The sequence below is a fragment of the Protomyctophum bolini genome (genome assembly GCF_963924005.1).
Source record: "Protomyctophum bolini genome assembly, chromosome: 22".
NCBI lineage: Eukaryota > Metazoa > Chordata > Actinopteri > Myctophiformes > Myctophidae > Protomyctophum > Protomyctophum bolini.
The window spans coordinates 13,793,978-13,821,282 of NC_137883.1; the positions used below are offsets into that span (position 1 = coordinate 13,793,978).

General features: G+C 42.9%; 1 protein-coding gene across 1 annotated transcript; it reads right to left on the bottom strand.

The window, feature by feature from the left end:
* Nucleotides 1–169: 169 nt before the first annotated feature.
* ptpn11a (protein tyrosine phosphatase non-receptor type 11a) lies at nucleotides 170–23,991 on the bottom strand. The gene is made up of 16 exons (XM_080756635.1): nucleotides 23,581–23,991; nucleotides 19,387–19,509; nucleotides 17,879–18,073; nucleotides 16,482–16,674; nucleotides 15,964–16,083; nucleotides 15,608–15,721; nucleotides 14,772–14,868; nucleotides 13,777–13,874; nucleotides 12,441–12,602; nucleotides 11,507–11,638; nucleotides 10,463–10,617; nucleotides 9,993–10,060; nucleotides 8,445–8,596; nucleotides 6,928–7,046; nucleotides 6,472–6,574; nucleotides 170–6,137 (listed from the first exon to the last, which is right to left on the bottom strand). Exons 1-15 carry the CDS (start codon nucleotides 23,592–23,594, stop codon nucleotides 6,505–6,507), a joined length of 1,812 nt encoding a protein of 603 aa, XP_080612761.1. The 5' UTR covers nucleotides 23,595–23,991; the 3' UTR covers nucleotides 170–6,137; nucleotides 6,472–6,504.
* Nucleotides 23,992–27,305: the final 3,314 nt, after the last annotated feature.

A 27,305-nucleotide genomic window follows, 5' to 3' on the forward strand; every position in this document is an offset into this window, starting at 1 on the left:
AATCATCCCCAGGTTGAACCAAGCCTAAATTAATACTTTATTGCACAACAATGTTGCTGTGTGAAATTACCGGTAACTACTGTTTGACAGAAGAAAAAAAAGAGAAAAAATGTAAACGAAGATGTTAAGAGAAAAATCCAAACGCATAAATAAATCATAATGAAAACAATACAATGAGGCATCATGAGTGAGCCATTTATTGTTATTGAGGAAGTTAACATGTTCACCTGCATTGAAAGTCACACAATACAACAAACCTTTTTAAGCTTTTTGAACAAGGTCCTTTCTCCAGTGTGACAGAGACAGACCCATAGGAATAATATACATACAGTATATCTTATTGGTAAGTAGATATGTTTAGTTGAGTACATTCTCCTCTACAAGGTATCCATGTACAATATACATGTTAAAAAATATAGTCGTTTGCAATCACTGTTTTTCCTTTTTTCCCATTCAGGATGACAGACTTCACATTTAACCACTTAAACCCTATACTATAAGTTGTATAATTTGACCGCATCCTTAAGGGCCCTATATTTAGTTGACCTGCATTCTTATAGGGTTACACTAAATATTATCTGCGAATGATCCAAGTGGTTAAGTGTTAAGGGTTCTATGTCCTTAGCGCTTCTATGTCCCCCCCCCCCCCCGTCCCCAAAGAATAGGCTCTAAGCACACAGAATAACGCTTCCTACTTCCGGGGCCCCATACTTTCTTCACAGGTGTTACCCATGATGGAAATGAAGGCTCTGTGGTCCATTGTGGTCAAACAGAGTCAGGGTGCTGCTATTGTTGCATGTTGGCTGACTGGAAACACTCTGTGCTACACCAGTGGGTCTCAAAGTGTCCTTGAGTGGGTTCCAAATGGCCCTGTACGGGGTGTGTAATCCAGAGTGTACAAATGGAACCAAATGGACCCAGGATGGTTTGGGGGTCCTCAAAATTAAAAGGTTTGAGTACCACTAAATGGAGCCTTAATAAGTATCATCGGTAAGGAAGGGAAGTAGGAAGAGTTATTCTGTGTGCATAGAGCTGAAGAAGCCCTGATTCTCCCCCCCACCCACAAGAGAATAGCTATATCACATACACATATAAGTATATGCATAGAAGGCACCATCTACGCATCTACATTTTTTACACAATAAACACAAACACAAGTGGGGTTAAAAAAATAAAAATTGCAAGAAAGCTGTGGCATGGTCTCTGGAAGAAAACAAAATAAAGTTTAAAACAAGAATAAAGGCTGTCAAAGTATCCATGTGGCTGAAACCCAAAGCCGTTATTTATTTCCCCCAGACTGGAACATCCTCATGGTCGCTATGGCACTCCATTGGACCTCATACAAGTGGACACACACACACACACACACACACACACACACACACACACACACACACAGAGAGAGAATAAAATGGGTAATACTGCATAGAGTCCAAACACACTGCAATGGATGTTCTCAACCGGTTAAAGAAAAATACACCTCGGGTCCGACCGTCTTACCCCTTATGCATAACGTTATTAGCCATTTGACCATTTTGAAAAACATTTCAAAATAGTTCAACTAGCCAATCTACATGGACACGTGAGATTTGAACCATTTTTAAAAATATTTTTATGGCACCTCATCTAAAACAGTAGTTCTCAACCTGTGGGTCAGGACCACCACATTTTTTTGTAGGGTACAGTTAAGTGTAAAGAGTTGTATCACCTTATTAATAGACAAAGAAAAAAGACAAAAAAAATAAAGGAAATTAAAGAAAAGAAAAAAGGCCATTAGGCCTACTGCATCAAAAGTAATCAACAAAATAAGAACGGGGCAAACATTATGAAAATAGCCGATATTATACTAATTATATCTGCTATTTTCATAATATGCATCTGTGGAACCGAGTCAAACAAAATGTAAGGCCTCAACTGCTTGTTAGGGTGGGTCCCAGGTCAGGTGGGCCCCCAGGTCAAATATGATTATTTTGTGGGGTCATGGCCTGAAAAGGTTGAGAACCAATGATCTAAAAGAATACTCGCCGACAAAACCAGGTGCCTATAGAGAACTCCCCATACACAGAGCCAAGTACACCAACAGTAGTCTCTCAAGACACTGTTGAAAATTCAAAGGAAAACTGTTTTTCCTTTATTTTTTGCAGATTGCACCAACAGTAGCCTTGGTGCCCAGGCTTTTACTTCCATTTGCGTTCGGCTCAACAAAAAAAAAGAAAGGCTGGGAGAACGAGAGACATTTCCTGGTCTAGGAGAGGAGTGGGACTAGTGAACTACAGTGCAGAGGGGGCGTCGCATTCCTCCACTGATTTCTACCAGGGAGGGGCGGAGCCTCGGAGGGTGGCAGAGGTGGGGGCTCAGATCGGTGAACCAATATTCTGCAGCGGTTGCTCCTTGCGCGCACGCCCCTCTAGACCAGAAAGCATGCTGGCTAGGCCAGGCTAGTAGGCTACACCAACAGTAACACCAGTTTTAAGCATGCTGAATGTAGCCAGTCCAAAAGTTCACAATGTGGTGCTTTGCTGGCAGTTTTCAAAAGTATAAAAATCAAGGAACGGAAGTTGGATGCGTCTGCTCTAAATATCTAAATATTGTATTTACCCCACTACATTTATTTGAAAACTTTAGCTACTAGTCACTTTGTAGATTTTTAATATTGTCACAAAACATAAATTACCCACTTCAGCCGTATATACATTTTGGCCTTTTGAAAATAGCCGATCTAATGCTTGTAGATCTGCAATTTTATACATTTGAAAACTTGAAATGGGACATTCTGCATAATGAATACTTTTGGTAGGCTACTGTAAGTGCATTACAATGCCAATAGTTTATAGTATTCTACATTGCAGTATTGTACGCAAGTAAAACATTTGATTACATTTCCACCACTGCTTAATTTAGTATGGCAAAGAAAGACTCAGTGGCTTAGTGTAGTGGTTCTCAACCTTTTCTCCATCCACTCTGAGATCCATCTCAGAAAGCGTTCGCAGCCCATCTGAACACTTATTGGCTGCCATGTTAAGTGGTCAGATGGGTGGGCCACGTGCATTTCCAGAGCACGTTCAATAATGTAATGACCAACCAATCGATTGCGTTTCAGCTTGGTATTAATATAGTAAAAGCTTGAAAATGTTTTTGCTGTGATAAATGGGAACTCTTGAAGAAAACGTACAGTACAGTACCAATATCTTTTGGGAGGAACCCACTTAAAATATCCTCGTGGCCCACAGGTTGAAGAACCACTGGCTTAGTGTGAACAAACACGTTTCTGATAAACAAAAAACATACTTCTATGCAATGGAATGGTAAGGTCAAAACGGGTGTGTGCAAGTGTGTGTGTACAATATTATGCAAAGCTTGAAAGGGCAAACTTGAGTCCAGCCAACTATCATATGGTCTCTATAACAAGCACAAGTCATAGTTATATCGCCGAAGCTCAGAAATGTGTGAGAAATGTATTTCGTTTTAAACAATGACAGTGAAATTAATTACATGTGGTACTCACAATAGGCAATGGTACTTAAAATAGGCATTTGTACTCGCAAATGAACAAGCAAGAAAAAACATTATGCAATTAAATTAAAAAAAAACCCTCTTAAAATGATATCTTTTGGCAGCCATGCTTGAGAAAGCCCCAAGGTCTGCTATACACAAGCCCCCGGCCCCACCCCCTGAAATTTTCATAGGTCACCATAGTAACCTTTTTTTTTACATACAAGTGCAGGACTATAATGGGAAGAAATGTTTAAAACATCACCCCTCAGAACACTGGTTCTCAAACTTTTGCTTAATTTCAAGGACCCCCCCCCCCCCCCCCCCCATAACTGAATGTGCACAAAACCTGCAAGGGTCCATTTAGAACCCTCCTCAAGGACCCCTCAGGGTCCCTGGACGGTTGGACCCCCACTTTGAGAACCACTGCCCTAGAAAAACCTTTCCTGCCAAACACACAAGCCAAAAAGCAGACTAAAAAAAACTGCCATGGCTACTTATATGTCGTTCGTTGCCGTCGGGGTGGAGAAACCCTTTATGTCCAAAACCATTATGTTTCAGTAAATTGGAGAGAAAAAAAAAACTATATTCCAATGGATCAAATGTATTTTAGTCACAAGCTCTTGTTAATACTTTTCATTGGTTACATATTACCGTATTTATAAAAACATAACCCCACACAGCGAGACTTGGGCCACCTTCAACGTGGCGTTCCTCTTTTGGGCATGATGCCATTATATAGGCGGAAATCTTTGATTATAGCAAGAATAGTCATTCTACAAACTCAGCATTAATTTATGAAAAAAAAACAAAAAAAAAAAACATACAAAGATTAAATATGGAGATACAAGGTTTCTGCCCGACAGCGACCCCTACTGATCAGGTGTATCAAAAGCTTGGATTTGAGCCGTTCTACCGCCGAGGAAGTGCAGAGTTTACACCCGATTCAATCCCGCTCGCACGTCGCGTCTCACACTGAAGATCTACAAGCCCACAGTACGTCACGGCGTGGTGCATTGCAAGCACTGAAGATCTACAAGCCCACAGTACGTCACGACGCGGTGCATTGCAAGCACTGAAGATCTACAAGCCCACAGTACGTCACGGCGCGGTGCATTGCAAGCACTGAAGATCTACAAGCCCACAGTACGTCACGGCGCGGTGCATTGCAAGCACTGAAGATCTACAAGCCCACAGTACGTCACGGCGCGCTGCATTGCAAGCTTGTCGTTGGGTTGTTTTTTCCGGTGCAAGACGCCAGTGCAAGACAAGAGTATAAAATCAGGCATTAAGGACATTAGGCTTGAGCTTAGGAATGGTAAACTAATACATACAAAGTATCCCCACCAAAAAGCCACAAAGTTAACCCCACATAAAAATAAAAAAAACAACCTAAATTCATACTCCCAAATAGCCTGAATGGGTTAGTTTCTCTTCAAGGCAGTTCATCTGTAAAAAAGAAAAAGAAAAGAAAAATAATTCATATCTTCGCGTCAGTGGATTAGAAATTACCTGTGAATACAGAAATACACCACCAAGCCAATAATGCTTTATCCAGTAACACTGCGACACTACATAACACAATGACTTTTGACTTTCACTGAGAAATTAACCCCATTTTTCTCCGCAGGCAAAGTCTCGTCTCCCATTCTTTAGAAGGCTTGGTGCGGGGGAAAAGGTGTCTGTTTGGCTGAGAGACTATGGATAAAAAAACCATTCGTGATTTTGGCACCGCCTTTTCTCTCTCGACTCCGAGGAGGTCCCAGACGATCTTTGTTTACTTTCAACAAATGATCTACATAATTTTCCTTTGGTTAATAAACACAAAACACATACAAAAAAAAAAGAAAGAGAGATGAGCAAAAAGTTAGCTTGAATTTTCCTTCTCAGGAGAGCGCGTCCAATTTGCAGCCCTTGTTGGGTCGAGTTCTTTTTAGACTGGCTGAACCCAAACTTGAGGTTTTTAGTATGGGTTTAAACATGTTAGGCTTCTCAAAAGGCTCTTCTTAAAATCACAGTGGTTTTAGAATAAAACTAGAGGGCAAATGTCCATGTAGAATGAGCAAGAAGTAAGATGTTTAAGTCCTCCATTAGCTGTTGTCTGGTCTCTCTCTCTTCCATCTATTGTTCCATTAGCTGTTGTCTGGTCTCTCTCTCTCTTCCATCTATTGTTCCATGTTCATCGTCATGGTCTCTCTCTCTCTCTCTCTTCCATCTATTGTTCCATGTTCATCGTCATGGTCTCTCTCTCTCTCTCTCTCTCTCTCTCTTCCATCTATTGTTCCATGTTCATCGTCATGGTCTCTCTCTCTTCCATCTATTGTTCCATGTTCATCGTCATGGTCTCTCTCTCTCTCTCTCTTCCATCTATTGTTCCATGTTCATCGTCATGGTCTCTATCTCTCTCTTCCATCTATTGTTCCATGTTCATCGTCATGGTCTCTCTCTCTCTTCCATCTATTGTTCCATGTTCATCGTCATGGTCTCTCTCTCTCTCTCTTCCATCTATTGTTCCATGTTCATCGTCATGGTCTCTCTCTCTTCCATCTAATGTTCCATGTTCATCGTCATGGTCGAGTCTCAGGCGTCAAGGTGTAGCTGGTATTTTTTTTATTTTTTATTTTTTTTAATCAGGTATCAGGTTCCTACGAGAAAGAGACAAAGAGCTGTTCCAATCAACGCAATAGAAGCATTAACAGTGTCTAAAATATCACCCCAAGAGAACACATTGTGAATGCATTGTGAGCTTGTAGATCTGCTATTTTCAAAATACTTTTTAAACATTTGAAAACTTACTAACTGCATAGTTAGTACTTTTGGTACTTCAAGTACATTTTTCTCCAATGCCTTTGTACTTTTTGAACATTTTGAATTCTGGACTTTCACTTGTAACGGAGTAGTTCCACATTGCAGTATTGATACTTTTACTTAAGTAAAACTTTTGAGTAGTTTTGGCACCAATGTGGAGTGTGTCGTTACCTGGAACGGAGCGCTAAAGTGGAGAGCTGAATCTCATCTATAGCTCTTCTGCTGTTGCATCAGTCCCACATTCTCATATACCCTAGAGCTGTCGTCTCTCATCCTGCACACACACACACACACACACACACACACACACACACACACACACACACACACACACACACACACACACAGAAAAGGACAACATTTAAAACCAACACATAATCCTTCCGACGTCTGAACCAGTGATGTCATGTCCACTTTAGGCTTGTAAATAGTGGTTTGCGTTTTGTTTCTAAAGCATATAGTAAAGCATATAGTTTCAAATTTTCCAAATGAAAAGGAAAAACATGGGGGTCCGGGGACGCCCAGGGGTCCTCGGAGGATTTTCTGGGTGTCCCCCAGCTAGATGATAGTTGGAAACAAACCCTTACTTAAGAGTTAAATGAACAGTGTGGCTTAGACAATACTCACTCTGTGCAGGTGGGCGTGGGGATGGGAGTGCAGGGAGGCAGAGGGCTCTGTTCTCCTCCAGTTAAGTCGGACAAAGAGTATTTTATGTTGGTGTATTCACGCCCTTTGATCTTACTTTTCTGTTGGCAGAGAAGAGAAAAGAAAAAAGGTTGAGAGACATGGCCATGGAAAACACGCAAAGAAATAAAGTGTCACAGTGGCACTGCATTGACTTTGACATCGTCTAGCATTAGTGGTGTCAAAAATAATCGATTCAGCAATGCATCCCATTATATGTGATGAAGTGAGATTTGGAGGTGTCGATGGGCGGCAGCAGCCGCAGCACCCTAACCTGCTGCCTCCTCGATGCGTCTCTGTAACGTCTCTATGTAGATTAACCTGTACAGACCCGTTAAGATCCGTGTATTCCAAATCCTGACAGTTTTCTGAAAAACCTACCAGTGGTGCTCAGACCTTTTCATATCAAGGTCTCTATGGAGAGCAGGGGTGGCCACACTTTTTTGACTTGTAGTCCGGCAGTCGACAGGCTTCTTTTGTTTAAAGTGGTACATTTGGTATATAGTCTTTTTTATTGGCCTAAAATATTGTCTATATACATACATTCATGAATCCACTTGCTGACCGGCTGTCACTATTGGGCAATCTTTTTATAGCGGTTTCTTGTGACCCTACCCATACCACATTTGTCATGACGTCTATGGCCATTTTTAGTCCAAGGAGTGCATTTTGTGCAAAACCAATGCTTGGAATGGATTCAGAATCATGAAAACCCCTTAGTTTGACATGTCACACTAGGGGTTTTTTGACATTTTTGCCTGCCATAGGATGTTAATGGTAGGGTCACAACTTAGAAACCCCTATAAAAGAAAATAGTGACAGCCGGTCAGAAAGTGGATTCATGACAATATTTTAGGCCAATAAAAAAAGACTATATACCAAATTTCCCACCCCTGCACCCCATAACCCCGGCTGCCGGACTATTGGGAGCTTCTTTCAAAATGACCAGCTCAACAAGATCTACCCACCAAAAAAAAGTATTATCCCATTGCTTAAAATAGTGTGGAAATGTACATATTAGACAAACATAGTTGGAATGGGAAATAGGGAGGGGGGGGGGGGATATTATTGTTTTAGTTTAATATAACTTTGTAATGATACCGATGTGTGCAACACTCTTGAAAATAAAGTGTGGGTATAAGTTGACAGATCCTTTTTGATGTCAATCAATCAAGTCACCTTAACCCATTTTGACCTGAGATCAGATTCTAAAAATGTCTTCTACATCCCGACAGTTTTCTCAAAAAGCTATGTTTCTATGTCAGTCGTTCTTCGATGTTTCAAAAATAGCAGACTTACAAGCTCGTAGCGCGCCACTCGGTGGCGTGCTATGAGCTTGTAGATCTGCTATTTTTCAATAGCTAAAGCATAACACAATGCTAACATAACAATGGGTTCCTTTTGGACGGGAACATAGGTAACCCCCGGTTACCTAGCGAGAACAGCTGGCGTCTACTGACCTGTTCCTCCTCTATGCGTCTCTGTAACGTCTCGATGTAGTGCTGCACGGCCATGTAGATGAAGCGGTACTGGGCTTCGGTCTGCACCATGCCCGAGCGCTGAGAACGCACCATCTGAATGGTCTTAGGCACGTCAATGTCACAGTCCACCCCTGGACAGGCCGACACGGACACGCACACACACACACACACTTTTAAATCACTGGCATTTTGATAAATGCCAGATGTTATACTGTCTGACCCGTCTAAAGTGAGTGGTGCTGTACTGTACTTGTGTTGTACGTACTGTGGCGCGTTGTGAAAGCGGAGCTGTGTTCACATCTTGACGTCATCGAAATAGTTGCAACTGCAACTGTGCCTAAATATGTATTTTTTTCTAAATCGTTTTGATAGATATGCATCATTATTTTAAAAAGGAAATGTCCCTGCTTCCCACCCTTTAATTAACATTAAAACAAAGAAAAGCATAAAGCATGTGCAGCATAAAGATACATAAATTAAATAGATATATGTAGGGGTGTGTGTGAGCAGTAGTGTTGCGTGGGCTGGCTTTTTTGCATAACCCACCCGTCCCGACACGGGAGCCACCTCGCACCAACCTGCCCCGCGATTAATATATTAATCAACAAACCACCCGCCCCTGGGCCCGCAAAAACAAAAACAAGCGGCAACAACCGGCTTTTCAACAGCAAGTTCAGCTGCTTTCGAGAGAAAGAGGGGAGGAGGCACCTTTATTTTTCTTTTACATTTCTACCCAGATTTAGAGGAGTATCATTTTAAACACTAGTCCCAACCAGTCTGCCCTGCAGCCCAAATTACTGGTTAATATCAAAGTAAAATGAGCAGTTGCTTGCTCTGCTTGATTGCGAGAGAGAGAGAGGTGACAGTCCCTCGAATGAACATATAAAACGTATTATACACATACTGTACGTGAGTGTAGCTCTCCACTCGAAATGAATGTCATGTTCTCATTTTAGTTTCGATTGTTACTTCGACTTCATTGTGCAGCGGTGGTATCGCACACCCAAAATAGCCGATCTACAAGCTCACAATGCGGTGAACACGTCGCCTGTGAGATGCATTGTGAGCTTGTAAACCCTATAATTATGTGTGTGCACACTTTCCATGCCTGCACGACCATGCGCTCTATTAAGAAAGATTTAAAGCAGATGCGCTCATTGCGCTGATGACGGCCAGGTTCAGACTCAGAGCCTCAGAGGGGTGAGAGCCGAATTGTTTTAACATGAAGTTCAGGACGGAGAGGACACTTTTCTCCGACGGGGGTGAGCCCCCTTTCATAAGCATAAGATGAACAGCAGAACAAGCTGATGATTTCAGCAGGAGGAGGAGAGCAGGTACCGGAATTCTCCTTTTTTGGTTGAAAAAAAAGGTAACCCGCTCCGCCCGCCGATAATTGGGCTGAAAACCTTGAACCGTCCGTCCGCCCGCCCCGCGGGACAACCCGTGCATCACTAGTGAGCACTGAGCAGCATAGAAATATATACATTAGCTAGGTATATGTAGCTGTGTGTGTGTATAAATACCTACCTTTCTCTCTGATCACATCAATGAGGATGTCAATCACTATAAAAGTTCCTGTTCGTCCAATTCCAGCACTGAAATAGAAACAATAAGAATAAACATACATGGTGTGCTCTTATAATAATACAACTGTATTTGTATAGCACCTTTCATGACATGAAATGCAGCTCAAAGTGCGTTATAGAGCAATAAAGAAAAAAAAGAAAAGGCATAAAACAAAAGATAATAGCAATGAATAATGCAATACAGGATTTAAAAAGTTCAACTACAAGCATGAGTGTATAAGCAGGTCTTGAGCTGTGCTACAGAGGCTGACTGTCAACGGTACAGTGGGAGTTTGTTCCACGCCGTCGGCCCCCATAGAAGCAGAAAGCTGCTTCACCGTGTTTTTTTGTTTAGTGGTTATAATACTGTATATAGCCTACATGTTGGGCGTGCGTGTGTGTGTGTGTGTGTGTGTGTGTGTGTGTGTGTACCTGCAGTGTACTGCTATAGGCCCAGCTTCCAGTATGCCCTCCTGTTTCAAGTTGACCTCCTCTAAGAAGTCCAACACGCCGCCGGGGTCTGTGGGCACTCCGTGGTCAGGCCACGCCCTGAAGTGGTACTGCCACACCGTTCGCTCCGTATTCCCCTGAAATGTTAGTAAAACATAGATATGACAGGTCGCTCACAAGGGCCGTAACCACGTCATCAGTTACAGGCCTGTCACAATTATCTGATCACAATAATTTCAGATAATCGCAATTATCTTTGCATAATTGTTTCCATGTTGGAAAATGTTCATATAGTTTCAAACACTTTCAAAAACGTAGTGGAAATAGAAGATCTACAATCTGTAATCCTGCCAGGCCAATTCTTATACTATCTTGCATCTATGCTGCATCGTCTGTAAGGAAGCCTAAACAAAAATAAATTTTACTCTTATGTACCTGTACACAAGATGTAAGAATAAAGTACAACCGGGTGACCCAGCCGGGGTGGTCAAGTCCTGACTTACGTCCCAGTAGCTACCCTCGATCAGACCACTAGGGCTGCACAATCCGTTGGGACCACTCCGGAACTACTATGCCGGGACTGAGAGGTACAATTCTGGTATGTGGAGGGACTAGGCTCTGTGGGTTGCCTCCTGTCCAGGCCCCTCCTACGTCTCACCAGGTCCACTCCTGCTCTCACCAGGAGTACCGCCAGGACCTGTGCGTTGCACAAGACTCCCAGCACCAGACACTTCATTCATTGATTTGATACTATACCACTGTATATTATCCAACATCATTGTTATACGATACATCTCCCTCTCTGTCTCTCCACCGACACGGTCGAGGCAGATGGCCGCCCAACCTAGAGTCTGGGTCTGCTTGACGTTTCTTCCAGTTAAGAGGATGTTTTTCATTAATACTGTCACAAAATCGGTAGGGTGGATGGGATCTCTGTTGGGTCTCTGGCAGCTCTACATGTAAAGTGTCTTGAGACTTGTTGTGATTCGACACTTTAATAAAATGTAATTACCGCCCGGTACTTACCTGTCCAACCTTGGACAATTTCAGTTCTCTCAGGATGTAGTCGTGCGCGGCCGTCTCTCTGACGTTGCGGACGCGCATCGCCCCATACTCCTTCAGGGCCGACATGTCCGGCCAGTACTTCACACATTTGCTCTGGTCGGGGACACAGAAAACCAGTACTTCACACATTTGCTCTGGTCGGGGACACAGAAAACCAGTACTTCACACATTTGCTCTGGTCGGGGACACAGAAAACCAGTACTTCACACATTTGCTCTGGTCGGGGACACAGAAAACCAGTGCTTCACACATTTGCTCTGGTCGGGGACACAGAAAACCAGTGCTTCACACATTTGCTCTGGTCGGGGACACAGAAAACCAGTGCTTCACACATTTGCTCTGGTCGGGGACACAGAAAACCAGTGCTTCACACATTTGCTCTGGTCGGGGACACAGAAAACCAGTGCTTCACACATTTGCTCTGGTCGGGGACAGAGAAAACCAGTGCTTCACACATTTGCTCTGGTCGGGGACACAGAAAACCAGTGCTTCACACATTTGCTCTGGTCGGGGACACAGAAAACCAGTGCTTCACACATTTGCTCTGGTCGGGGACACAGAAAACCAGTGCTTCACACATTTGCTCTGGTCGGGGACACAGACAACCAGTACTTCACACATTTGCTCTGGTTGGGGACACAAGAAACTGTTGGCTGGAAGCCTGGAAGGTAAGTCATTCTGCACTGTGATTGGCTGAGCATCGCATAATGGATGTGCCACAAGGAACACCCGTTATTATTACCGGTATATATAAAGGGGAGAGAGAGAAGGGGGCGGGGGGAGAGATGGAGGGGGGGGGGGGGATAGAGGTAGGGATTGGGTATGTCATATCCTTGAATTGGTATGGAATAGTATTATACAAATGATCACCACCACAATTCATGGCTTTGGTCACCTTTCCTCGCTCCACTTCCTTGGTTGTCATGACGATGACTCTGGAGTTCTCCTGGAAGACCATCCTCCAGAAGTCACTGATGGTGTTCTGTAGGCAGCCCTGTGTGGCGATGTACGACTTCTTCATCTTGGTAGTGGTGTTGCATTTGGACTCCAGCTCCGGCTGCAAGCGCACACATGCACATACACACGCATGCAAATGTTGCTCATATCTCTGAATCTACGGCACTCACTGATGTTCTGTCTTCATTTCTGACTCAATCAAACTATCTTGTTTGGAATATAAACACTTCTAGAGAGAGTTCAGACGTGACAGCGTGAGGTAGTAACAGAAGATTATGCCTCCCGGTTTTGGGGGGGAATGGAAGGAGGGGCGTTTCAGAGTAAAATCTGCCTTTGTGTAACTCTAGCGCCTTTATTACAGAGTTCTGCAACAGGTCAGATACCCGAGTCAGACAGTGAAAACAGGCGGGTTAACGGGTATGGGGACGGGTGGAACGCAACAAGACGCGGGTGGGTATCATTTTAATCAAAGCGCACTGCATGATGTTATAAACAGCAGCTGGGTGCTTCTCAACATCGGAGACAAGTTGTTGGTTTTTTTTTTACTTCTACTCCACTACATCTCGGATCCAAATATTCCACTACATTTTTTTGAAAACTTTAGTTACTAGTTACTTTGTAGATTTTGATTATTATTACAAAACATACAATATACACTTCAGCCTTATATACTGTACATTTCGGCCATTTGAAAATAGCTTGGGGACATTCTGCATGAGTACTTTTAAGTACTCCTGCGAGGCAGGAGTCAAACCGGGGACCTTCTGATGGCCTCTGTACGAACCCAGCATTGAGAAGCAGCCCCATTGTGAGGTTTTGTGTGTGACAGATGCAGCACCGCCGCCTGGATATTGGACATGTGGAATGACATGTATGTTACGGCAATTGAATAAAGCCAGCATTGGAATAGCACATCGTTGTCCAAAGCCAGCATAACATAATATAGCATGTCAATTTAGAACTTCCAAACATGTTAGCCTACTAAAAGTAGGACTATGGCCGACTGGCCGTATACGACGACATAAAATGGTCATTTCTCGAGCAAATTAAAGTAAAGGTCTTTAAAAACCTTTGTAAGGTAGTGATTTTGGGTCCGTTTGTTTACCCACTAAACATGAAGAATGTTAACCATGATTGCAGGTACGACCACCCGACTAAACATGAAGTATGTTTACCATGATGGGAGGTACAGTACATCCAGAGAATTAAAACATGAAGTATGTTCACCATGATTGCAGGTACGACCACCCCACTTAAACATGAAGCATGTTTACCATGATGGCAGGTACGACCATGATTATGTTGGCGTTGATGTAGTCAGCGCCCTGCTCGTTGGGGTCCCCGTCAGTTAGTACGACCCGTGTGTGGTCGACTGGAGATAGAAACAAACACACACAGTACATCATTTAGCACCACCCATGTGTAGTCAACTGGAGGTAGAAACACACACAGTACGTCATTTAGCACCACCCATGTGTAGTCAACTGGAGGTAGAAACACACACAGTAGACATTCATTTGATAGTTGCTGTATGTTTTTCAATAGCATGAGCTAGGACAGACCGTAGAAAGGGCTTCATTTTATTTTCTCAATTTCACATCGCTCTGGGTTGTGGGGGATGGAAAGTAAAAGATCACTAAAAGCATAACATGTTGTAATAGGGCTAGGCGACGAGATCAAATATTACAATATTTTCGGCCAAATACCACTTCTTCTGTATTTGTATCATACTACAGTGCAACACTGTCACACAAAAGTAGCATAAATAACCGATCTTCAAGCTCCAAACAAAAATCGTCTATTTTTGCTTTTTTTAATCACGAAAAGTAACAGTTTTGGACGTATGACGTTTCCACCCGACAAGAGACACAAGCTCACAAGCCACGCTGTGAGCTTGAAAGCATAAAATAAGGCTTGAAGCCCAACACACAGGCTGCACAGTATGCAGCACAGTATCGACGCACGTCAAGTGCCGCCCATAAGCACCAACAGGATGTGGCGCTCTGCCGCGCGGCTGCCAACTTTGTACAGTTGTAAGAAAAAGTACACTTTCACCGCACGGCAACGCCTGGAAATAGAACATTGGCGCATCGGAGCGCCGTGCGATGCATAAACGTGCGTCTGACGCTGCCGGTGTATTGAAAACAATGCGTCTCACATCTGTTTTGACACGAGCCGTCTAAGCTAATGCCAAACCACAATAATACCATCTCCAAAATCCCTAATGACTCATGTTGTCCAGCCCTATGCTGTTCTAGTGATTACTTACAAGGCAGGATGTTCTTGTATCTGTTCTTGTTCTTGTTCTCAGCTCTCTGGCCCTCCTTGCGACTGTAGAGCAGTTTGCATTCCTGTTGTTGCAACGTCTGGGTGAAAAACAAAAGATAGATCATACAAAAGCAATACAAATACAAATATAATTAAATAAATATTAAAAGCAGTCCTCCATCACCCTCCCACCACCGAACACGGGCCAATTGTGTTCATGTAGACAGCAAAGCCGGATGCACCGTGGTAGATTTGAACCCACAACCTCCGTGGTGGTGGGCAGGGACGTTTACCGCTGTGCCACGTAGGCTGTAAAAGGCCTTTTCACACAGGAAGGCTGTAAAGGCCTTTTCACACAGGAAGGCTGTAAAGGCCTTTTCACACAGGAAGGCTGTAAAGGCCTTTTCACACAGGAAGTGATTGGCAAGTACAGTAATAAATGTTTAATGTGTGGTGAGCAGGTAGGCAGGGAGGCAGGAAGCAGGTAGGCAGGGAGGCAGGAAGCAGGTAGGCAGAGAGGTGTCGATGGCCGGAGAGACAAGACAGGACACTCAAACCGTTCACACTAAAAACACTGTTCATGTTTGTCTCACGCGCACCTCCGCCAGAGTTGAATTTTGTTTAAGGCATAGAAACATTGCTGATCCAAGTGAGTACGCAGGCAGTGTTGCTCTCCGTATACTTTATAACAACATTTCTATTAGGCAATTTAGGTATTTATTAGACATACTAGTACATGTGAATATCTTAATCATATCCACTTGACAGTGGTCAAAAAGTGAGCAATCTTGTGGGAAACTTTACCTATTACACACTAGGTCTTAAACGCCATCTTACCTCAAACTCTTCCCAGAAGCCCTGTTTGACCTTGTCTGTGGCCTCCGCAAGTTTACTCAGCTCCCGTACTCTGCTTTCAATCTCTGCGGCGTTAATTCGAGTTGTGTTTAGAGGCTGAGGACAGAAATCAGTAAAGCTATTACAATCAGGAGATATTACTTTGTCTTAGCATTGTCTTGGTGTTGTAGGGGCAACATAGCAATAATATTGTTATGTAACCATATTATGGTTACTGAAATCAGGCTGAGAACTTTAATCCATGTAAAACTAATAAACTCCCTGAACATGAATAATTGGTGGGTGCACCCACCCCTACAGTATGAATGTGTGAACTGTGAAGGGATGTTGGTGGTTACCTGTTTGAGCTGAAGCACTGTGCCCAGCGTCTCCACCATGGGGTTCTTCTTGTAGTGTTCCACCAGGTCAGTGAGAGAGTCAAACTTCTCCCCTCCACCCACGTCGTACTTCAAGTCAGGCTGAACAACAACAACACATACTGTAAGCGACGAGCAAAGGTAATAATAAAAACGGTTGTCTTCGGAATATTTAATATAAATGGAAAACATCAGCTCTTAATGTGACAAAGTCGACATTAAAGACATCATTATGGTATATGTCCCCTCTTTTTATATGACTGATTAACAACATTTCAATAAATGTCAAGTATAAAAATGTCCTCATTGCAATTGAAATGTTTCTAAACAATCGTTAGATTAATGATACCCATGTTAATAACATTAGCAGTTAGCACTTTAAGACCATTTTGAATATTCTGTGAGGGGGAAAAAAACAAAGAAAAAAGAAAACATGGAGAAAGGAAAAGACAAAGAGAGGGGAAGACGACGAGCCTTGGGAGCAGAGCAGGTGTTCTCACCTGGCATCGGATCATGACGTGGGTGACTTTGGGCTTGTTGTCGCTGCTGTCCGTCTTGTCGTCCCCGGTGCGGACGGAAAGGACGAAATCCCCAGGGTGGCTCTGGCTCTCTCTCACCAGGAAGCTCCCGTTCTTCCCTTTCTCCGTCAGGAGCTTCTCGGCCTCCCTGCCCGATAGGTGCCCGTGGAACCATCTGACAAAACAAAACAAATGTTATCATCGATTAGGGGTTGGGTTGGAATCCGAAGGAACGGAAGCCAAGCCAACATTGAGGAACCCATCACATTTTGGAACCGTTTCCGGAAATGTATTATCACACTGTCAGAGCTGGTATGCGGACTTCATTTCCGCTATGTTTAGTATTACAATTTAGAGAATTCCACTGCCACATTCCTTTGTGCACAAATGCAAATGAGCACAATGCAAATGATTTTGTGCATGTACAGTACGTATGCATGCATGCATGTACAGAATGTATGTATGTACAGCAGGGTTCCCCAATAGGCGGCCAGCGGGCCATTTGCGGCCCGCGGAGCGCCCCCTTGTGGCCCCTGGAAGGTTTTTTAAATTAGGGGAACCCAGATATAAATGGCATTAAATGGGGGTCAGTAGCCTATGCATGTGAAACTGGGCATCCTTTTCAAATGGGGTCTTGCCCTGAAAATTAATTTGAATGTATGCATGTACCCATTGGACCCATGTTTTCAACCCAGATTTGTGGGTCTTCGACTGGCCAATCGAGTCTTTCCTTGAATTGCACTGAGCACGGAACGCTTCCTCGAGCTCCATCCTTGCTCTATCTCCCCCCTCTCTTTCTCTCCCCCTGCAGCCATACGTTTTTTTGTACTACTCAATCTGACATAGTGGACTACTGAATCAAATTTGTGTTTTCTTTTTTACCGTAGGTTTTACTCTCGAGTCTCAAACTGGCGCAATTGTTTTCAACAGTGAGAAAAGCATGGACAGAGTGGCGCTGGCTGATGAAGTATCAGCAACAACGTGGCTACAGAACAGGTGACTTTATGAAATACGAGTCAAACAGGAGGCTGGCCAGACTGAGTAGCAAAGTGACAAAACAAATCACGGAACGCAGCGAATCAGGCTGGAAACCAGGCTACCAATACACCTCCTAGAAACAAATCCCAAATATTTGCCAATACACCTTCTACTGGGAAAACACAAACTTCACTTTCATTTATGAAGCTGTTAAGGATGACACCCAGGTGCCTCTATGGGTGCATTCAGAAAGATATAGCACAGCGAGCACAGTGTGCAATACAAACCAATATGTGAGCGTGCTCCCGGTGCGCATATCCAAACGCACACTTAATGCTAAATGAGAATCATCTCTAACCATAATATTCAAGCAACGGAAGATTCCACATTTATAAGCTCACCGCTCTGAAGTGGGGTCTGCACAATTTAGGGGATACTTGAGTTCGATGACGTCTCCGTTTTTCTCTTTGAGTTGCCCATGGTGCTCCATGTAATACTGGACCAGTTCGGCCAGCGTGGCAAACTTCTCCCCGCCATAAAGGTCATAGTAGTCTCCCGTGTTCTGGATCTTAATGTGTGTGACTGCTCCATTACGCCTGTAAAACAGTGAAAAGAACACAATTACCATTTAGACGTGTATAACATGGGAATAAGAACCTTGCACACAGCAGCACCTTCAAGGACCTTAAGCCATTAAGACCTGGAACGCATCTGTGTCACTTTAGCTTTGAACTACTTTAACCATTATTTTATACTTTAGCTACTGAGAAATAGCACATAAACAAGCTCACAGCGCAGCACCGAGAGCCATGCTACGAGCTTGTAAATCTATGTTTTGAACTCAAATCTTGGCTTCTGGGGGGTCCCTGGAACGAAGTATTTTGAGATGGTTCACAGCCATTTTGGGGGTCCTGGTTGGACATGAAAAAGTTTGAGAACCACTAGTTAGGGCACCTAGAAACATGGTCTCTGGTCATAATGGGTTAAGCGCTAGGACCAATACAAACTGTCCTCTTTCTCTTCATTCTGCTGCTATTCTTTGATTACCGGTATTCTTTTTGTATACATATAATTTCCTTGTTATTGATCATTTTACTATTATTGCTGCTACGTCTGAGGAACCAGAACAAAATAATTTGACTCTCATGCAACCGTAAGTCTGTAACAAAAGAACTTGACCCTTATGAAATGAAAACAGTAGCAGACTATACAGTATGCATAGGCTTCCTGCAAGTGTTGATTTTGTAAAACCATGGTGAAAAATGTTCATCGACTTCACTGACAAACTAAATCAAAACTAACCTATGATGACTAAAACTATGACTAAATATACTGACAATTTCGTCAACGAATACAAACTAGACTAAAATGTTAGGGAGGGACTAGTGGAGATTGGAGAAGAGATCCAGTAGAACAAAAATACATTTTGTTAGGTTTCGCTCCGTTGTTGCGCTCTGAAAATGGCAGATCTACAAGCTAGATCAGCAATTTTCAGCATGCAACCAAGTGTAAAATATGTCATTATGACACCATTACGCCCACCAACATACATATTTGTCAACCAAATCAACTTTAGATGTACTGTCACCTAAACTATTATGACATTCAGTGACTAAAACTAGACTAAATGACTAGTTACTAAAGACTCACTGTTTCGTGTTTTTTATAATTATTACCGACTGTGGACAAACAGACAGAGAGGCGCGATAATGAATCCCACCACAGCTCTAGGATAAACCCGTCTGATTTGCTACCGGGCCGGTATAGTTTTACTGAGGTTAGGGTTACACATCGGTTAGGTTTTATAGGTATAGTTGCAAAAACGGGAACTGTCAATAACAGCGACTACATAGTGGGGGTTTGCCTAGTGCTGCGGTGGGATCTACAGAGAGACATTCCAAACACTCACCGTACAGACAAGGTGAAGTCCCCAGGGTTACTCTTACTGGGCCGGGCCAAGAAGCTTCCATCCACTCCACGAGTCAACAACAGGTTCTCCGCTTCCACGCCTGTGATGTTGGGATGGAACCACCTAACAGAGACGAACACCATGTTAGGGTTAGTGTGTCTGACTGGGACATAATGCCTAATTAGTACCGGGGCATCGCTGTAATTAGGGCTGTCATCAATTTCTGTAATCAAAACCTTTGCAGTGCAGATATGACAAATAACGTAAACATACAAAGAAATTACTGTCATTCATTATTTTGATACTTAGCGGAAAAACTGTAACTGTCTACAACACTTTTTCAATGTTGCGACACATAAAAATGTAAAACAAGTTGACTATGTCAACACATTAGGTATGAAATGTTTTTAGGCCCAGAATGTTTTAAAAGGGTTAAATTGAACCGTAATTATAAATACATTTTACCTATAATTTCCTCTGGGCAAGTAGAACATGACCTGTACTTGCCTTACAATTCAATTTGATTAAAGTGTCAAATCACAGCAAGTTGTCTCAAGACACTTTACGTAGACCCGACAGACCCTGAACAAGCAATATTGCGAAGGGGGTAATGAAAACCTCCACTTAACTGGAAGAAGCGCCAAGCAGACCCAGACTCTAGGGTGGGCGGTCATCTACCTCAACCGTGGGGGGGGGATAGAGTGTCAACCCCTGACCACCAGATATGTGAACAGCTACCATCATCAGACTGTTGAACAAGACCTGGCCTGCCAACACTTTCCAGTTTCCCCCCCCCCCCTCCCTATGTTGGATTACCTCACATCATGTAGATTGTTCCCCTATGACCACTGGTTTTCAACCAGTGATCAAGGGACCACCATGCAGTGGTCCTTGAGAGGGGTCCAGGTGCCCCCCAGCTAAATGATTGAGAGCTTGTAGATCTGCCATTTTGGAAAAATCAATAAATGTGTGCATCTCTCTCTCTCTCTCTATATATCAGTGGTTCCCAAAGTGGGGTCCGGGGACCCCCAGGGGTACCTGAGGGAGTTCCAGGGGGGACCCATCTATTTTGTTCATGTTCATAAAGTGCTAAAGTGTTTAAAGCAGTGGTTCCCAAACTTTTTCATGTCAAGGACCCCCAAATTGACACTACTTAGCCCGTGGACCCCCATTTGAAAATATATGCCAGGGACCCCCATAAGAGAAGACGTACACATTTAGACGTCTACATTTAGACGTACACATTTAGCGTCTACATTTAGACGTCTGTATACATTTAGACGTCTACATTTAGACGTCTACATTTAAACGTCTACATTTAGACATATACATTTATTTGTTATCCGTGTTGCGAGGATGAGGGGGTACCTGGAAAAATATCTACCCCAAAAGGGGTACCTGGTCCAAAAAAGTTTGGGAACCCCTGCTCTATATGCCTAAATTGTAAATTGCCTTTGATATTAACATCAAATCGATTGACAAACCTGATGTGTCCTATTACTTCTTTACGAACACAGCCTCGACTCTGGTTAACAAACTGCCCTCCCTTCTCTGGGCGTTCTGGTGTAGAGCACAGCACATCCAAGCTTTCTACCAAAACCTAGGTGTATGCAAAGATGATTTTAAACTGATGAGGTCCTCAAAAAACAGAGTGCCCGGCTGCAACCAAACAAGGCCACTGGCCATGATAATATCCCCTCATGATAATGTCATCTCCATTGCTCCAATCATCACCCACATAATAAACCTCTCCATTAAATAGACAGGTCCCTCAAGATTTCAAACTTGCCCCCCCCCCCCCCCCCCCCCCTGCACAAGAAAGGCAGCAAATTAGACACCGGCAATTACCGCTCTATTTCTATTCTTAACTCCATCTCGAAAAATAGTCTATACAAAAACGAATGTATGAATTTAATTCCAAATTCCAATATGGCTTCAGAACATCCCATTCCACTGACACATGGCCTCTCTATTTGAGCGACCACATCAAACACAAAGTGGATGCTGGCAAATACTGTGACATGGTCATGCTGGACCTCCAAAAAGGCATTAAACCACTCCATACTGATTAATAAGCTAAAAGCAATTCGTTTTGATAGCACATCAGTGAGCTGGATGCAATCCTACCTGGAGGGGAGAGAAAAGGTGGTGGAGTTGAACGGAACACTGTCTCCCCCATCCCAGTGAGCTGTGGCGTTCCACAAGGAAGCATACTAAGGACTTCACTGTTGCTAATATATGTAAATGACATGACATCAGCTTGTGACTGCAATTTGTTCCTGTTCACGGATGACTCAGCCCTGCTGGTCTCAGACAGGGAGAAATTGCAGGTTGAAAAGGCCCTTATCTCTGAACTCGGTAGAATCTGCACTTGGATCGCTGATAACAAACTCTCATTACACCTGGGAAAAACTGAATCCATTCTCTTTGGATAGAATATAAATCTCAGCAAGGCTGACGACTTCTCAGTTAAAGTGGGTGACATTATCATCACAAGAAAAGATGAAATCACCTACTTAGGTGCTATCCTGGAGGCAAATCTTTCTTGTGATAAAATGGCTACCAATCAAAAAGGTCAACCAAAGAACATTATCTCCTCACTGGTCAGCAAAAATACTTTGAAGACCCTAACAGGAGCCCTCATTCAAGGTTTCTTCGACTATGCATGCACCTCATGGTACCACAGTCACAGCACCTTAAAGGCCCTTAAAACACGGTTCCAGACATCCAAAACAAACTAGTCAGTAGAGATGCTCCGATCAATCGGCCACCGATCGACCTCCAAATGACTCGATCGGTGATCTACAATTTGGAGAAAAAATCTTTTATACCACTTAAGTGGTATAAAAGTCTTACACACACACACACACACATATATATATACATACACATATATATATATTATATATATATATATATTATATATATATATATATATATATATATATAGTATAATATAATTTTGCATCTTTGTATTTTTTTGTAATTGTGACAGGCATAGACATTCTCCTCTTCCTCCCCACACACACACACACGGGAACAATTTTGACGTGGGTTTTTACATATTCTTTTACATATAACTCCCTGGGGGTCCCCGGACCGCACTTTGGGAACCACTGCTCTACAATTCGCTACACCTCTAAAAGATACCCATGTACCTGTCAAAATACTTCCTTAATGTCAACAGCCCATGATCACAACACCAGGGAGTTCCACAAACCACGTACAACCTAGATTCGGCTCCAACAAGGCCCGGGTTACATTTATTTAGCTCATATACCACTAAAATGTAGAACACCCTACCAACAGCCGTTAAGAAATGTGAATTCCTAGACTCCTTACAGGCAGATGCCAATCGAAACTGGCCTATGTAAAAGAAAAAAAGGGATAGTCTCCCCCCCCCCCCCCCACTTTGTTTTTGCATAGAAGTGTATATTGTACGTTTTTAAATGTTCTGATGAATTAAAATGTTAAAGTGGAACTTGGAAGACCCTGATGTAAACAAATGATTACTGTGGTTTGATCGTAGCAGATTTTGTATTGACCTGTACTTTCGTTGAACTGTACTGTACCCATTTTACAAACTGTGAATACAATGTTCGATCAAACAATCAATCAAGTTCCAAAGGGGCCGTGAAGGCCCAGTAACTACTAACTACCCTCAGTGTTGTGTTGAATGTATCCATTTGCCTTGTTTTGGCATAATGTGCTACAGTGCTGATCATAACAATACCAAAACACATCTGCAATGAGCATCCATTGCATACAAGTGAGTGAAGTGACAGTTAAGACGGGTCAACAGTAGTGGTGGTCACAGACAGTTAAAGCTTAACCAACGTTACCACCTCGCTTTGCTGCTGTGTGGATACGCGGAATTGCTTAATTAATCGCACATTAGAGATTGGTGCTATTATCCGTTACACTTACACACCACGTATATTATATAATGAAACACGATCAGAACTCAGTTAGTTCACAAGAAGACTATTGGTGACGTGTTAGTAATGACCCCGATGTGCTTTCTTTAATTGTGCATAAATAAATAAACCCCAGGAGGCGTTTCTCTTGCACGTTGACCACAATGAAAGAAACCACCGAATCTGACCCGCGTAACGTCAATGTTCCATGCATATGTATGGTTAATGATCATCACACATCGTTTGTTTTCCAGGTTTCCTCTCTCTCCTCTCTTACCTCCGAGATGTCATTTTGTTTTCCTCGGGCTTCCTCGGCACTTCCCTCGGCTAAGGAGAGGAGAGATAGCTCGATGCTAACACGGCTAGCTGGCTAGGCTAGTGTTGTTTCCCCCAACCAATACTTGTTTTAAGGGTTATATTATCGCCTCCTTCCTCCACGGAACGGAGAGCTTTCATCGGTCCATGGCGGCCTGGAAGAAAACAGCCACAAAACCCAAGAAGCTTGGACCGTTGACGGTTAAACGTTAACGGTTACCAAAAGAAAAGGTGGAAAACAAAAGTCCCTGGTAGTTTAGTTTGTACTGTGTAAAGGCCTCGGCCCTTGTTGGAGGAGAACAAGTCGATAATTTGGGACGTCACCAAACATGCGACAAAATAAAACACACACACGCACAAAAAAAGGGTGCGTTTGTTTTTCTTCGCCGGGAGGAACCGCTGGGCTTTTTGTTTTCTTTGTTTTGTGACTCGGCTCCTCCTCCGGCGAGCCGTGTGGAACGAATTAAACTAACTTAACTGCCCCGCAATGGTTCCCAAATACTGACTCGAGCCTAAAAGTTTTGGGGGTAATTTATTTATATTTTTTTGTTTCCTTTGTTTTTGATAATTATTTCATAACATTTTCCAAAAACATACCCCTATAATCCATGACTCCTTCAAAACCGCACTTTAGAGCACCGGCGGACAGCTGCAATTCGAAACTGGCCCACGTAAATAAAGTTTATTACTGCCCCCCCCCCCCCCCCCTTTCCGCCTACTGTTGTTTATGATTTCCTGTTTTTCTTTTTATTTATATAGAAGTGTATATTTGTAGGACTTTAAAAGTTCAGATGAATTGAAAATGGTAGTCTGATGTAAACAAGTCGTGTGCTTTTCATGGTCGTTCACAAAGTTTTTGTATTGACTTGTGCTTTCGTTGTAATTTCGCCTATTACTGTGAAATAATTTCAATCAATTTCAATCAATCAATGAATAAAGCACCCTCTAGTCTAAATAAAAAGCCGGAGAGACATGGAGACTCCTGTCACTGAACAAACACTCTAGTCTCTCCAGGTTGTAATGACCCTCGATCCTGGAATGTGACCCCAGTCAGCAGCAGCTGCTCGAGAACTTATTTTAACCAAAGAAAATCACTTACTGTAACCCTCCTTTAAGCCAATTTATGAACTGATGTGGGGCAGATCAGGATAGGGTGGTTGTAATTGGGTTTGGTAAAGGTTGGTGTAGATAATTGTTGGAAGGGCAAGGTACCTCTGATATCAGACTCAAATCTCAACATGTTCTCCTACTGTCATAAGACTGCTATAGCAGAGGGAGACATGGTTGAAATGATGATTCCAGTCAATGCCAGTTCACCACCCTGCCCTATGGATGTTTCACTTCACGAGGATGACGGCACCTTTGCGTTTGTAGAGACCAGGCATCCCAACAAGTTGTTGGAAGGCCTTAAAAGTCTTCAACTCAGTAATACCTTCTGTTATGTGATTCTGTGTTGTGCAGGGCAGGAGTTCCTATGCCATCGTAACGCCCTAGCCTCCTTTAGTCCGTACTTTCAGGTAAATTAAACTTTTATTTTATGTATTGACCTGGTGGTGTAAAGGGAATGACAATCAATTCTGTCTTGGCTTTCACATGAACTGAATATCATGCTATATCCAATCAATGACACAGTGTAAATAATGAGAAACGCCTGAACAATGAACATTCTAAGCCAGGGGTGGGCAAGCACCTCTTTTTGATCTACAATGACTACCGCGTGTGATCAAATAAGAGTTGATAAAAAACAACCATCATATTATTATATTATATTAGTAGTACGCATTGTTGTTAGATATGCATAAAACTCCTGCCTGTTGTAAACTCTAATTACTGGACCCTCGTCTGGTTCCGACATAATAACGTGCCTACTGCAGCAAGGCTGACCTTGCTGTCGCTGAGATGTCTCTCGTAGCCTATCTATAAAGTATGCTACAGTTCAGGCAGTACACAACTACATAATACCTATCAAGTACACTGTGTCTCAAGTTCAAGTACACACATGGGCAACTCATGATTATAACACTGCCCAAATAGTCAGAATGTAGCTTTAATATTACATTTACTAAGTCATTCTTTGTTACCTAAAAGCAATGTTGGTTCTCACTGTCTGGCGTGACCTCACCATCCTTCGTAAACAGTGACCATGTGCTCTAAGCCAAACATTCACCTTTTCAACCTGCACAGGCAATGTTTACAACCGAGTGGACAGTCTCAACAGAACATCAATGGAGTAGAGCCTCAGATGATTGATTTGTTGGTATGCTATGCCTACACTTCAAAGGTGGTGTGTTTTATTATCATAAACCGTCAAAAGTTTGACCCATATTGGCTCAGTGTTTTATATTTATGAATAGGTCTTGTATATATTTTGTGTATTCTAGGCCCTGCTGGCAGCATCAGACTTGCTGAATGTTACAGCTGTTAAAGAGGCCTGGCTGCTGTCATTACATGGAGAGTCACATGGATGAGAATAACTGTCTAGGAATCCACCACTTTGCTGAGGTCCACTCCTGTAAGAGGTTGGAGAAACTCACTCAGCATGGGTTATATTCTGGAGCACTTCAGTGTCGTCCACCAGCAGGTCAGACATTGAACGATCTATTCCAAACATTTCCCATAACTTAAAGATGGAGTGCCATGAATTTTGTACCTTTCCATGTTTTGTCTTTGTCTATGGAGTTGTGGGTGTGTGCGTGCGTGGGTGCGTGCGGTGAGTACACATTCACCGCACTGTGTGTGTAACTGTCTGTCTGAAAGGGTGAAAATCTGGAGTGAATCTCCCAAACCGCTGGGTAGATCAATGTCATAGTTTTTTGTGCACGCTCTAGCCGTTTCGACACTTAGGCGTCTAGGTGCGGCAGTTTCCCGCTCAGAGCAGGTGTCTCTTCCGGGTTTTTAGATAGCTGGTGGACACCCGCGGGGGAAAGCATTTCCGGGAATCTGGCCGTCGTGGCATTCAGTCATTTGGGTGGAGCTTCTTTTCCATCCACTAGCTGTCTAAAAACCCGGAAGAGACGCCTGCTCTGAGCGGAAAACTGCCAAGTGTGGAAACGGCTTATCGCTGCCAGTAGGTCAAGGAAGACACAATTCATTTTCAGTGGAAACACTCTGAACTGGTTCAATATTAGGCAGATTTATTTTTAACTGAACCGGTTCAACCCTGGTGGAAAAGGGGCAACAGTGTAGAAACTGCTGTGTAGAAACATTTAGAAAGTGATTGAAGGAATATTAATATTATGATGAATGTGTACCACTTGTCCTTTTCACCAAAGTGAGCACTTGAGAGCTAGGAGAAGGGGTTACTTAAGGAATCCTTGATAAGGATATATGGGAACAGGGTCATTTAATAGAGACTTTGGGTCATTCCACCCACAAGGCTAAAAACTAAAGGTGATCGAGCCTTTGCTAGTTTCGCCCCCAGCCCCCAGGCTATGGAATGACCTCCCGGAGCACCTGAAATCTGTGGCCTGAGTGGACCTTTTTTTAAAACATTTAAGACAGGCCTTTGCAACATAGTGCTGTATTGATCTCTTGATTATTATTATTTATTTTTACCAGTGCCGTTTGTTCTGTTTTCTCTCTTTGCTTTATTTTTCATTATTCTTATTTTTATTATTAATATTACTATTGTTACAATTGATATGTTTTTCTTTTATAGTTGTAAAGCACTTTGTGACCGATGTCTGT

Bases quoted from the DNA above. Each gene is read 5' to 3' on its own strand.
- ptpn11a (XM_080756635.1), bottom strand. The intron at 10,061-10,462 runs GTACACACACAC...TTTCTATTTCAG, and splicing joins CCTATAGCAGTACACTGCAG to TGCTGGAATTGGACGAACAG. The intron at 8,597-9,992 runs GTAGGTATTTAT...CGGCCTGTCCAG, and splicing joins TGATGTGATCAGAGAGAAAG to GGGTGGACTGTGACATTGAC.